The sequence below is a fragment of the Myxocyprinus asiaticus genome, chromosome 17, assembly GCF_019703515.2.
Source record: "Myxocyprinus asiaticus isolate MX2 ecotype Aquarium Trade chromosome 17, UBuf_Myxa_2, whole genome shotgun sequence".
In the NCBI taxonomy this organism is placed as follows: Eukaryota; Metazoa; Chordata; class Actinopteri; order Cypriniformes; family Catostomidae; genus Myxocyprinus; species Myxocyprinus asiaticus.
Genome location: NC_059360.1, coordinates 44,522,355 through 44,534,445, shown reverse-complemented (window position 1 = coordinate 44,534,445; position 12,091 = coordinate 44,522,355). Strand labels below are relative to the sequence as shown.

General features: G+C 38.3%; 1 protein-coding gene across 8 annotated transcripts in view; it reads right to left on the bottom strand.

The window, feature by feature from the left end:
* The window catches only part of LOC127454727 (C-terminal-binding protein 2-like), a 74,686-nt gene that overhangs the window by 10,630 nt on the left and 51,965 nt on the right, over positions 1–12,091 (bottom strand). For all 8 annotated transcript variants that reach the window (XM_051722094.1, XM_051722093.1, XM_051722098.1 and 5 more), the window contains 2 exons: positions 9,998–10,152; positions 5,019–5,163 (listed from right to left, as the gene is read on the bottom strand). In XM_051722094.1, the coding sequence (XP_051578054.1) occupies positions 5,019–5,163; positions 9,998–10,152 (300 nt within the window). The remainder of the gene's footprint in view (positions 1–5,018; positions 5,164–9,997; positions 10,153–12,091) is intronic.

The following is a 12,091-nucleotide window of genomic DNA, read 5'->3' as shown; positions in this document are numbered from 1 at the left end:
AATACAAAAACAAAAAATATGAAATTATATTTTGCATAAAGAAAATGAAGTCTACATCTACGACCATTAAGATTTTTTGAATTTTCAGAACACGTTTTACACTTTTTACATTTCAACATTTCAACATTTTACTTTTTTCACATTGCAGTATTGAGATTTGGGGGGTAAAGGTACATCTGTCATTCAAATATTGTCAATAATAGGTTTTGTGAGAATCACCCCATTACAAAAACTAACAGGATGGAAAGTGATATCGAGTACATAGAAAAACCTCTAAATGTATTACCAAAAGAATATTCCAAAAAATGTTTTTTTGCTTGAAACATTTCAATTTGAGAAAGAAAAACAAATATGAAGAAAACAACTCGAATACTTCTTAATAAATTGCTAGCTTTGGCAAATATAGCAATGCTGAAACTCTTCTCAAAGTAGAGTTATAATAATACATTTGAAGTGATAAGAAAAAAAAGCTAATATGACTTTCATATTTTAAAAATATGTGTTTAATTTTTTTATCCAATATATTAAGGCAATATGATGCTGACATGAAAATGTACTGCATAGTAGGGCATGACCCAGATGCATTTGCATTGATCCTCTAACCCCACAACCCCTCACTGCAAAACTTTTTTAAAATCACACAGTTCAAATGTATTAGAAATCTATAACTGCATATGTCTAGACTGATGGAAGATGCGGCTCCCATGGGTGAAAATGAAAAATATCAATGGCGAGCATATAAACCTATATTTACCAGCGATCCAGTACTTGAAGGAGAAATCGTGTTATTGACGAGAATTTGTCTCCTTGTGTCATATTGCACACCAAGCGTGTTCCTACAATGCCATGCAAGTCAGTTAGTCAATCTGTATCCCAGTAGAACAATTATCCCTTCTCTACCTCCTGCTGTCTCTCAATCTTTTCTGTGCTGTTAAGCTTTCTGACTCGTCAAACTTTCAAATGTATTTTCCTCACAACATTCAGAGTGCTTTGCTTTTCTGAACAAAGACTGAACCTAGTTTCTCAGCTGAATAGTATTTGTTGTCAGTAATGTGTACTCTGAGAGGAGAGCATCTTGATGTCAAATCCCAAGAGTGAATATCACACTGCATGAGCTCTCAGAGCAAAACACACATTTCAACATCTTACTTGTTTTCCCCTACATATTTCAAGTCAAGTGTTCCTGAAAAGATCACAATAATTTCTGGAGATTTATTCCAGTATTAATGGCTTGATAAGCACATTCTACTAAACAGGAAGTTTGGGTGTGACACATTGAAGGGCATTTATTTATGTCACAGCCCTGAACTATGACTTGCTACTTGCTATTTACATTATCATTCTAGACAGCATTTAATTTGGCAAACATTTGTATACACCCCTGAGAGCAAGATCATATATATATTTTAGGGCTGTCAATCAATACAAATTTTTAAATCAAATTAATTACGGCATGCCAATTAATGAATAGAATTAATCGCAATTAATCGCACACAGTACATAAATATTTGCTTAAAAAGCCCCTCAAATAACAATAATTCAATATATAATTATGAAATAATTATAAATAGTTATATTAAAATTATAAAATAATATAATAATATAATAATATATATATATATATATATATATATATATATATATATATATATATATATATATATAATAAAAAAATTAATACTACAGACAGCCTAATTAAAATGCATTAAATTATTTTGGCTTACAAGTAAAGCATTAAAAAAGACAATACAAAAAGTGGCTTTAGATTGCAATATATTGTATATTTCCATATTATTAAACATAAGCCAATCATTGGCCTACAGTTCACAGCAATCCATTTTGCAACTGAATTTGTCAATCAGTCCAAGATTTATTTTAAGGACTTGTTTAAGGACTCATTAGTATACACCTGCATCAGACAGATGCTTTTGGAGCATCTCAGTTGCGTTGCGTCTGTTATCAGTAAGTGTGGTTTATTCTGTGTAAGCTGCGTGTTGCCTATACAGCTGGAGTTTTGCTTACTGCCCCTGGAGAAAACAGGTGGTGCTCCATGCTTGAATTGCTCAGATATAAGGAATATTCCTTACTACTGTCCGGGGACATGACAGCCATTATATACACCTATTAGCTCACTGGATGTTTTTTGTTTTTGGCACCATTTGGAGTCAATTCTAGACACTGTTTTGCATGAAAGAAAATCCCAGGAGATCAGCAGTTACAGAAATACTCAAACCAGCCCATCTGGCACCAACCATCATGCTGCGGTCCAAACCACTGAGATCACATTTTTTCCCCATTCTGATGGTTGATGTGAACATTAACTGAAGCTCCTGACCCGTATCTGAATGATTTTATGCACTGCAGCCACACGATTGGCTGATTAGATAATCACATGGATGATTGTTGGTGCCAGACGGGCTGGTTCTGTGGATGGAAATGTCTTGTTGATGAGAGAGGTCAACAGAGAACGGCCAGACTGGTTCAAACTGACAAAGTCTACGGTAACTCAGATAACCGCTCTGTACAATTGTGGTGAGAAGAATATAATCTCAGAATGATATTCTGAGATGCGGGTTGGTGCTGTTTTGGCGGCATGAGGAGAACCTACACAATGTTAGGCAGGTGGTTTTAATGTTGTGGCTGATCGGTGTACGTATATACATTCTTTGGTTTTTCTTATTTATTCATTATTTGTTTTTATGTGTATTTTTTATTGTAGTTAACTGTGTTTCTTTGGCTATTGTTTCAAATTGTGAAACTTCTCAATACAAACATTTACACACAAAAACACAAATTTATATTTCATGGGGTTATTAAAAAAGCTTCATAATTAGATTAAGCAGGTAGAATAGCAGTTAGCATGAAACAGGGATATTAAAGAGAGGCGGAGTTTGCAGGCCCAGTAGTCTCTAATTAGTCAGATGTGATGGATTTAAATAATAATTTACTATTTCACTTTTTTCCCCTGAGTATTTAAGAAGGGTCTGCAGTGTCCTGCACGACTATTACTAGGATGTCCGCTACAAGTTACATCCCTTCAAATAACTGGTGAAATCCTGAAGTCTTGCAACAGTTGGATGTCACATTCATACACTGTGTTTGTTGTGTTTATTTTGAGTCCTGCAGCAACCCTGCACCCCTAAACCTAATCCTAAACACAAAGATTAAATAATGAAAAGTTTGTAAAATTATTAAATATATCGCAACGTAAAAGTTCTATTGAATACAATCATACCGCCATATCACTAGGCGGCGACAATGAGGAGAAACGTGATGAAAATGAAGAGAAGAAGATTAGCTAATAGGCTAACCGGTTAGCTTGTGAGCTAACTGGGGGAAAAAAGAACATCTGTAAATGTTAATTTCACCATTTATACCTTCGGTTTATTAATACGATGTGACATAATTTAAAAGTTATTCTTTGACATATTTACACTGGCGTCCAAAAGTTTGGAATAATGTACAGATTTTGCTGTTTTGGAAGGAAATTGGTACTTAAATTCACCAAAGTGGCATTCAACCGATCAAAAAGTCAGGACATTACTGATGTAAAAAACAACACCATCACTATTTGAAAAAAGTCATTTTTGATCAAATCTAGACAGGCCCCATTTCCAGCAGCCATCACTCCAACACCTTATCCTTGAGTAATCATGCTAAATTGCTAATTTGGTACTAGAAAATCACTTGCCATTACATCAAATACAGTTGAAAGATATTTGGTTCGTTAAATTAAGCTTAACATTGTCTTTGTGTTTGTTTTTGAGTTGCCACAGTATACAATAGACTGGCATGTCTTCAGGTCAATATTAGGTCAAAAATGGCAAAAAAGAAACCGCTTTCTCTAGAAACTTGTCAGTCAATCATTGTTTTGAGGAATGAAGGCTATACAAAAAATAGAATTGAAATAGCCAAAAAACTAAAGATTTCATACAAAGGTGTACACTACAGTGACAACTGGCTCTATCAAGGACAGAAAGAGATGTGGAAGGCCAGATGTACAACTAAACAAGAGGATAAGTACATCAGAGTGTCTAGTTTGAGAAATAGACGCCTCACATGTCCTCAGCTGACAGCTTCATTGAATTCTACCCGCTCAACACCAGTTTCATGTACAACAGTAAAGAGAAGACTCAGGGGTGCAGGCCTTATGGGAAGAATTGCAAAGAAAAAGCCACTTTACGAGACTTTTTACAGAAAAATAAAAAGAAAAGATTAGAGTGGGCAAATAAACAGATATTGGATAACAGATAATTGGAAAAGAGTGTTATGGATCTTAACCCCATTGAGCTTTTGTGGGATCAGCTAGACTGTAAGGTGCGTGAGAAGTGCCCGACAAGACAGCCACATCTATGGCAAGTGCTACAGGAAGTGTGGGGTGAAATGTCATCTGAGTATCTGGACAAACTGACAGCTGGAATGCCAAGGATCTGCAAAGCTGTCATTGCTGCACATGGAGGATTTTTTGATGAGAACACTTTGAAGTATTTTAAGTAGTAGTTTAATTTTTTTCAAATTGTAATAGTAATTTTTCATGTTAATAATGTCCTGACTATACATTGTGATCAGCTGAATGCCACTAAATAAGACAACATGTATCATGCAGCGATTCCATAGGATTTTAAAAGTTCTTTCAGTCAACAGAATCGCTTTGTGATACAAGCGGGGCGTTACTTGGAGAGTGTCGTGTAGTGGGTGTTCCTCATCATCTTGTGGGACGCAAACAGATACACTTGGAGAATTTAACAAATAAAGTTTGTCAGTGTCATTATTCAGGTGTAAATTATTGTCCAGCCCACTGCTGGAGTCGTAATCAGATGGCATTGTCATGTTGTACCCTTGTCTCAGCACTGGTCACGATGGACCAGTCACAGTTGCTTTCAATTACAAGATTTTAAAATATTTTACATAAAAATATTTTTTGATTTAAAATATTTTTTTTATATGCTTGCATATGATTAGATAATTTCACCTGAAACAATTGTTAGCTAGCATCATTTGCCGGCTAATGGTCTTACCCATATCTCCAGCTGCTTTGATGTCGATGTTGTCATATCCACTGCCAATGCGGATTATGATTCTGAGCGCTTTGAATTTCTCCAGATCTTCTCTGGTCAGAGTGATGGTGTGGTACATCATTGCCCCCACTGCCTCGTTCAACACCTGCCCACACACACACACACTCACATTTATAACACACTATACACATCAGCACATAAAACTGTGAAATATTTATTAAGGGGCACATAAATCATTACTTTGTGCCATTGCAGGATGAGAACGTGGGTGTAATGCATTTTCTTGTGATGTGTCTGTGTTTTATTGTGTTCTCATTACATTTCACAACATTCTCAGCATATATGCCATTTAAAGCATTTCTTGCTATGGCCATAATTAAGTTTTTAATCTATACAAATTACACATAGCGAACACACAATTTTGTTTCTGAGCAAAAAGTAATATAAAATACGCTTTAAAAAACGCAACACAAAATGAACGTGCTTGATGAAGAAACAAAATCAAATAAAAAAGTAATTAAAACTCTACTACACTGTGGATATCGAAGGCTGGTTTAGGGCTGAGTCTATCAGACAGATTCTTAGAAATATATGGAGGCTAAAATGCCCTTTAAAGGGGCACTCAGCAATTTTTTCCTCATTAAAAAAAAGTCAAACTCCTAAAGACATGAATTGTAATTTTGCAATATATGTAGGAAATCATGACCACTCACATTAAAATGAAGACTCCAGTCATATCAGTAACCTTATAAAAGCTGTTTTATTCTACATGGAGAGGGTCCACACATGGGGGCTGCCATGTTAGAATCACATGACCAGTCGAATACTACTCGCTTAATCTCAGTAACCGTCCTGTTATTTGACACTTTCACTCATTGATTAAAGTAATCATGGCTGACTGTGAATACTACATTTCTACAATGGCATCTGAAACTGAAAACTATTGATTTTAAATGATGCTGCATCCAAGCCGCTAGGTGTCAGTGTAAGGCCATGATGACACAAAGAGAAAAGTTATTGAGTGCACATTTAATAGGGTAACGGACAAATATTCAACAAATAAATAGGCTCCTTTATTGATAATTATAATCCTTTATTGCACAAAACTATCATAATCCTTAAAAAAAAACCTATATACAGTATACACCACACAGCCACAACATTAAAACCACCTGCCTAATATTGTGTAGGTCCCCTAGTGTCGCCAAAACAGCGTCAACCCGCATCTCAGAACAGCATTCTTAGATGCTATTCTTCTCACCACAATTGTACAGAGTGGTTATCTGAGTTACCGTGGACTTTGTCAGTTCAAACTAGTCTGGCAATTCTCTGTTGACCTCTCTCATCAACAAGACATTTCCGTCCGCAGAACTGCCACTCAGTGGATGGATGTTTTTAGTTTTTGGCACCATTCGGAGTAAATTCTAGAGACTGTTGTGTGTGAAAATCCCAGGAGATCAGCAGTTACAGAAATACTCAAACCAGCCTGTCTGGCACCAACAATCATCCATGCGATTATCTAATCAGCCAATTGTGTCAAATCAAATCAAATCACTTTTATTGTCACACAACCACATACACAAGTGCAATAGTGTGTGAAATTCTTGGGTGCAGTTCCGAGCAACATAGTAGTCGTGACAGTGATGAGACATATACCAATTTACAATAAACATCAGATTAACACAACACAATTTAAAATATAATATACACATGATTACACACAACACAATATACAAATAATAACATACAATGTACAGTATACAATACACACAATATAGAATACACATTATACAATAAAAAAAAAAAAATAGTAAATATAGTATATATAAAAATATACAATAGGTTGTATTGTACTGTATTGACATTCAGGCTGTCGGTTGATAGTAAGTTGCCAGTGTGTTGTTAAGAGAGAATATAATTTATGACAGTCCGGTGTGAGATAATACAATTAATAAAGTGCAGTGCTGATGTATTTTGATCATGAGAGATCAAGAGTTCAAAAGTCTGATTGCTTGGGGGAAGAAGCTGTCATGTAGTTGGCTGGTGCGGGTCCTGATGCTGCGATACCGCCTGGTATATATGTCCTGGATGGAGGGAAGCTCACCTCCAATGATGTGTCTGGCAGTTCGCACCACACTTTGCAGGGCTTTGCGGTTGTGGGCAGTGCTATTGCCGTACCAGGCAGTGATGCAGCCAGTCAGGATGCTCTCTACAATGCTGGTGTAGAACCGTGTGAGGATGTGGCGGTTCATTCCAAACTTCCTCAGCCATCTCAGGAAGAAGAGGTGCTGATGAGCCTCAGTGACAACAGCCTCAGTGTGGACCGACCGTGTGAGTTCCTCAGTGATGTGGACACCCAGGAACTTGAAGCTGCTGACTCTCTCCACTGGTGCTCCATTGATGGTGATGGGGCTGCGTTCTCTTTCTCTTCTTCTGAAGTCCACCACAAGCTCTTTTGTCTTGCTGACATTGAGGGAGAGGTTGTGCTCCTGATACCAGTGTGTCAGAGTGTGCACCTCCTCTCTGTAGGCTGTTTCATCATTGTCAGTGATCAGACCTACCACCGTCGTATCATCAGCAAACTTAATGATGGCATTGGAGCTGTGTGTTGCCATGCAGTCATGTGGGTACAGAGAATACAGGAGTGGGCTGAGAACACAGCCCTGCGGGGCTCCAGTGTTGAGGGTCAGTGATGAGGAGATGTTGCTGCCCATTCTAACCACCTAAGTCTAAGCATCTGCTTGACAAGAAGTCCAGGATCCAGCTGCACAGCGAGCTGTTTAAGCCCAGAGCCCGGAGTTTCACATAAAGCTTGGAGGGCACTATGGTGTTGAATGCTGAGCTGTAGTCTACAAACAGCATTCTCACATAAGTGTTCCTTTTTTCCAGGTGGGAGAGAGCAGTGTGTTTTGTAGATGCAATGGCATCATCAGTGGAGCGGTTGTTGTGGTAAGCAAACTGCAATGGGTCCAGTGATGGAGGCAGCACAGAGCAGATGTAATCTTTGATTAGTCTCTCACAGCATTTGCTGATGATGGGGGTCAGAGCAACAGGACGCCAGTCATTTAAGCAAGTGATTTTGGATTGCTTTGGAACAGGCACAATGGTGGATATTTTAAAGCATGTGGGGACTACAGACAAAGAGAGGGAAAGGTTGAAAATGTCAGTAAAAACACCAGCCAGTTGGTTCGCACACGCTCTGATGACGCGGCCCGGAATGCCGTCTGTACCCGCGGCTTTACGGATATTCACCCGTCGGAAGGATCGGGTTACATCCGCTACAGAGACAGAGAGTGAACTAACCTCTGTAGCTTCGGCCACGAGAGCTCTCTCCGCGAGGGTGGTGTTATTTCCCTCGAACCGTGCATAAAAAGTATTTAGCTCATCCGGGAGAGAGGCAGCAGTGTTCACGGTGGAGTTTTTATTCCCTTTAAAGTCCGTGATGATGTTAATTCCCTGCCACATGCTTCTAGAGTTGGTGGTGTATAACTGACCTTCAATCTTGTTCCTGTACTGAAATTTTGCTGTTCTGGAAGTTTATCAGTGAATAACGACCTAAATTTCAGTCTGCTCCTCACACAAAACTATTGTATGGCTTCAGAAGACTTGGAATGTAGTGCATCAGTCGTATGGACTACAACTTTTTTGTCCTTATTGGAAATTGATAGACATGGTCTCTATGAACTCTTGTTCTGACAAGGCTCGCTTGAAAATGTTCAAAAACTTACAACATATGGGTTTGGAATGGCATGAGGGAAAGTAAATAATGACAGAATTTTCTTTTTTGGATGAACTACTCCTTTAAAAATGTCAACCTGGGGGGGCCTGGATAGCTCAGTGGTAAAAGACGCTGGCTACCACCCCTGGAGTTCGCTAGTTCGAATCCCAGGGCGTGCTGAGTGACTCCAGCCAGGTCTCCTAAGCAACCAAATTGGCCCGGTTGCTAAGGAGGCTAGAGTCACATGGGGTAACCTCCTCGTGGTCGCTATAATGTGGTTTGTTCTCGGTGGGGCGCGTGGTGAGTTGTGCATGGATGCCGCGGTGGATGGCGTGAAGCCTCCACACACGCTATGTCTCCGTGGCAACGCGCTCAACAAGACACGTGATAAGATGTGCGGGTTGACGGTCTCAGATGCGGAGGCAACTGAGATTCGTCCTCCACCACCCAGATTGAGGCCACGAGGACTTAAATGCACATTGGGAATTGGGCATTCCAAATTGGGTAAAAAAAAAAAAAAAAAAAAAAAGTCAACCTGGTCTCAGAGAATCATGTTACTATGCTTACATTTTTGCAAAATGATTTTTACGTGGCTCGCTGTATGTATCGCGGCAGTTTCTTGGTGAATTAAACACTAGAGACGCTACAACTTTTATTCACTTTCACAGAAATCACGAGAAAAACTGCATATTATCAGTTTATAAACACGTACTTTTCGGCCTGTTCCTCACACAATACTATCTCATGATATCAAAACAATTTTACTGTAGTGCATGACTTGAAAGGTGATGCATTTTAATGTTTGCATTACATAACCAACTACATTTCCAATTTTATTCGAGCGTGATTAAATTTTGCGGTAGTTCAACTGATAGAGCGTTGCACTGGCGATGTAAAGGGTTGGGGTACAAGTCATGAAGAGCACGTGAGCCAACATGTGAGCTGAAAGTGTCATTTAGGGAATATTTAACTTGCTTTTAGCGCCACTCAGTGGACATTTCAACTCAGAACTGCTGCGATACGTGTAATGAACCACGTAATGTCATATAGCAAAAATGTCGGCACAGTCATGTAATTTTCATAAGATTAGGCAGAAAAATCTTAATAACCTCTCCAATCGACCATCCTAATCCATTCTTACTTTTCACAGTGCAAAATGAAGTCACAAACAACATGAATATGCAGTGTTATCATATCCTTTAATTGGGTGACTATAAATTTAATCACAACAGCTTGTGTGTGTGTATGTGTGTGAACAGACCTTCTCATGGATTTCTTGTGTTGACTGTGCATCACAGAAAGCCACAGTGGCCAAATCCTTCAGAATGGGCATCTCAACGGTGCAGTCCCTCCCATCCAATAGAGCGACCAGTGGCCGAGGATGCATCGGACCATTCATGATCTGCGGCCTTATACCTGCAGAAAAAGAGAGAGAGAAAAACATGTGTCTTGTTGTCATGGAGATAACAGCATTTAGGTAAAGTTATGAATACATTTATAGTTGAAGTGCTTGCAAACGGAATTGCAAAAATAATGAAAAATAATGGTTGGACAAAACTGATAGTTACACCCCTAAACTCATGCTGTTGGTTGAGCCAATGCTGTTGTGCCAGGCTGGTCAGAATACTCAAACAAAAAGAGCAATGTTTTGATAGCGCCACAAAGTGTTTACTCTTTGGGGGAAAAATAAATCTGCAAATAGCTTACTTATAGTTTACTCTGCATATTAAGTTGGGACAGATGCATTTTAAAGAAATAGTTCAACACAAAAATAAAATTATGTCATTATTTACTCACTCTCATGTAGTTCCAACCCCTTAGCAACTTAAATTTCTGTCTTACACAAATCATATGGCTTCATGGAACTTGACTTTGAATATAGCACATTAGTCATACTAATGACTAATGGCTCTCAATTTCAATATATGGAAAGAGTGGCTAGGATAATATTCAAAAAAATCACTTTTTGTGTTCCACAGAACAACTACATGAGGGTGAGTAAATGATAACAGAATTTTAATTTTTTGGTCAAATATTCCTTTTACATCGACAAAATAACACACTTCAGCTTTAATGACATTTGGGAGAAATATCTTCTCTCATGTTTCTCCCACTTTTTTACTATCTATTTTAAAAGGACATCAAATGAGAATTATTTACCATGGTATTATTAAAAAATAAATAAGTGGGAGATATTAAGGCAGCGTTTGGTTTCTCAGAGGGAAACAAAATTGTTTTTGCGAGATCATGGATCTGGCACGCTTTAAATGAGCAGTGGACACATCAAACAGAAACACAAATGACATGGTGGAGCGATCGCTACATTCGAGTGGGAGAAATCAGAGGGGAAGTACAGAGGATCGAGCGCTCAGAGGACCCACTTTCACACAGACACACATTGTGTAAGGCCCTTCGTGAAGGTATTCAACCAATGTTCAAACAACTGTGGCGACTGTTCATTTTCCAACTGATAAACAATTTCAGAGCTCAGACAGTCTGCACTAAAAGCTTTTTTGGACAAGAACAGCAAAGACAAACTTGAATTCAGTGATGTTTTAACAAACAGAGCCAGAGGGCTGTGGGGTACATGGGTAGTAGCCAATCAGAGAGCAGCAAGGGAAATCTCACCCCATGCTTTGGTGAATCACAGTAAAAAAAAACAGCACAAAATGTGCCTCACACAACAAGACGGTTTGATGTCAGACATGTGAGGGTCTTTATTCTTTCTATTCCACATTTTAACCGTCTTTCCTTATATCTTGCAGGGTTAAAAGCATAGCTTTCCACAAAATGAAAATTCTGTGATCATTTAGTCACCTTCATGACATTCCAAACTAGTTTATCTTTACTGTGGAACACACATACAAAAAAAGAAGAGATTGTGAAGAATGTTTATGCTGCTCTTTTCCAAACAAGGAAAGCATACAGTGACCAAAGGGTTTTTATTCAACTTCAGGCAAGTTCATGTCCCAGGGGTTGACTTTTCCTTTTCCTTTTGTTATATGGTGTCATTAAAACTGACTAAAAATGACAAAAATCTCCTGTGATGCATGTACATACACTGTTGTACATTGAAAGTGTACAAGTGTAAAAAATGTGTGTAAAAATCTTTTAATGCAACTACTTTTAGAAGTCCAGAGGGTTAAAAGTACCCAAAGTTGAAGAAACACCAAAAAAATGAAAATAAACAAAACAAAAAAACACCATAAACCTAGTTCATACAACTCTATATTCATAGTCTTCTGAAGCCATTTAAGAGCTAAAATATGATTTATGAAGACAGTTGTGACAGGTTTACTGTCGGTGATGGAGAAACACCATTGCTTCTTGCATGTCATGTGACCGATCGCGATGA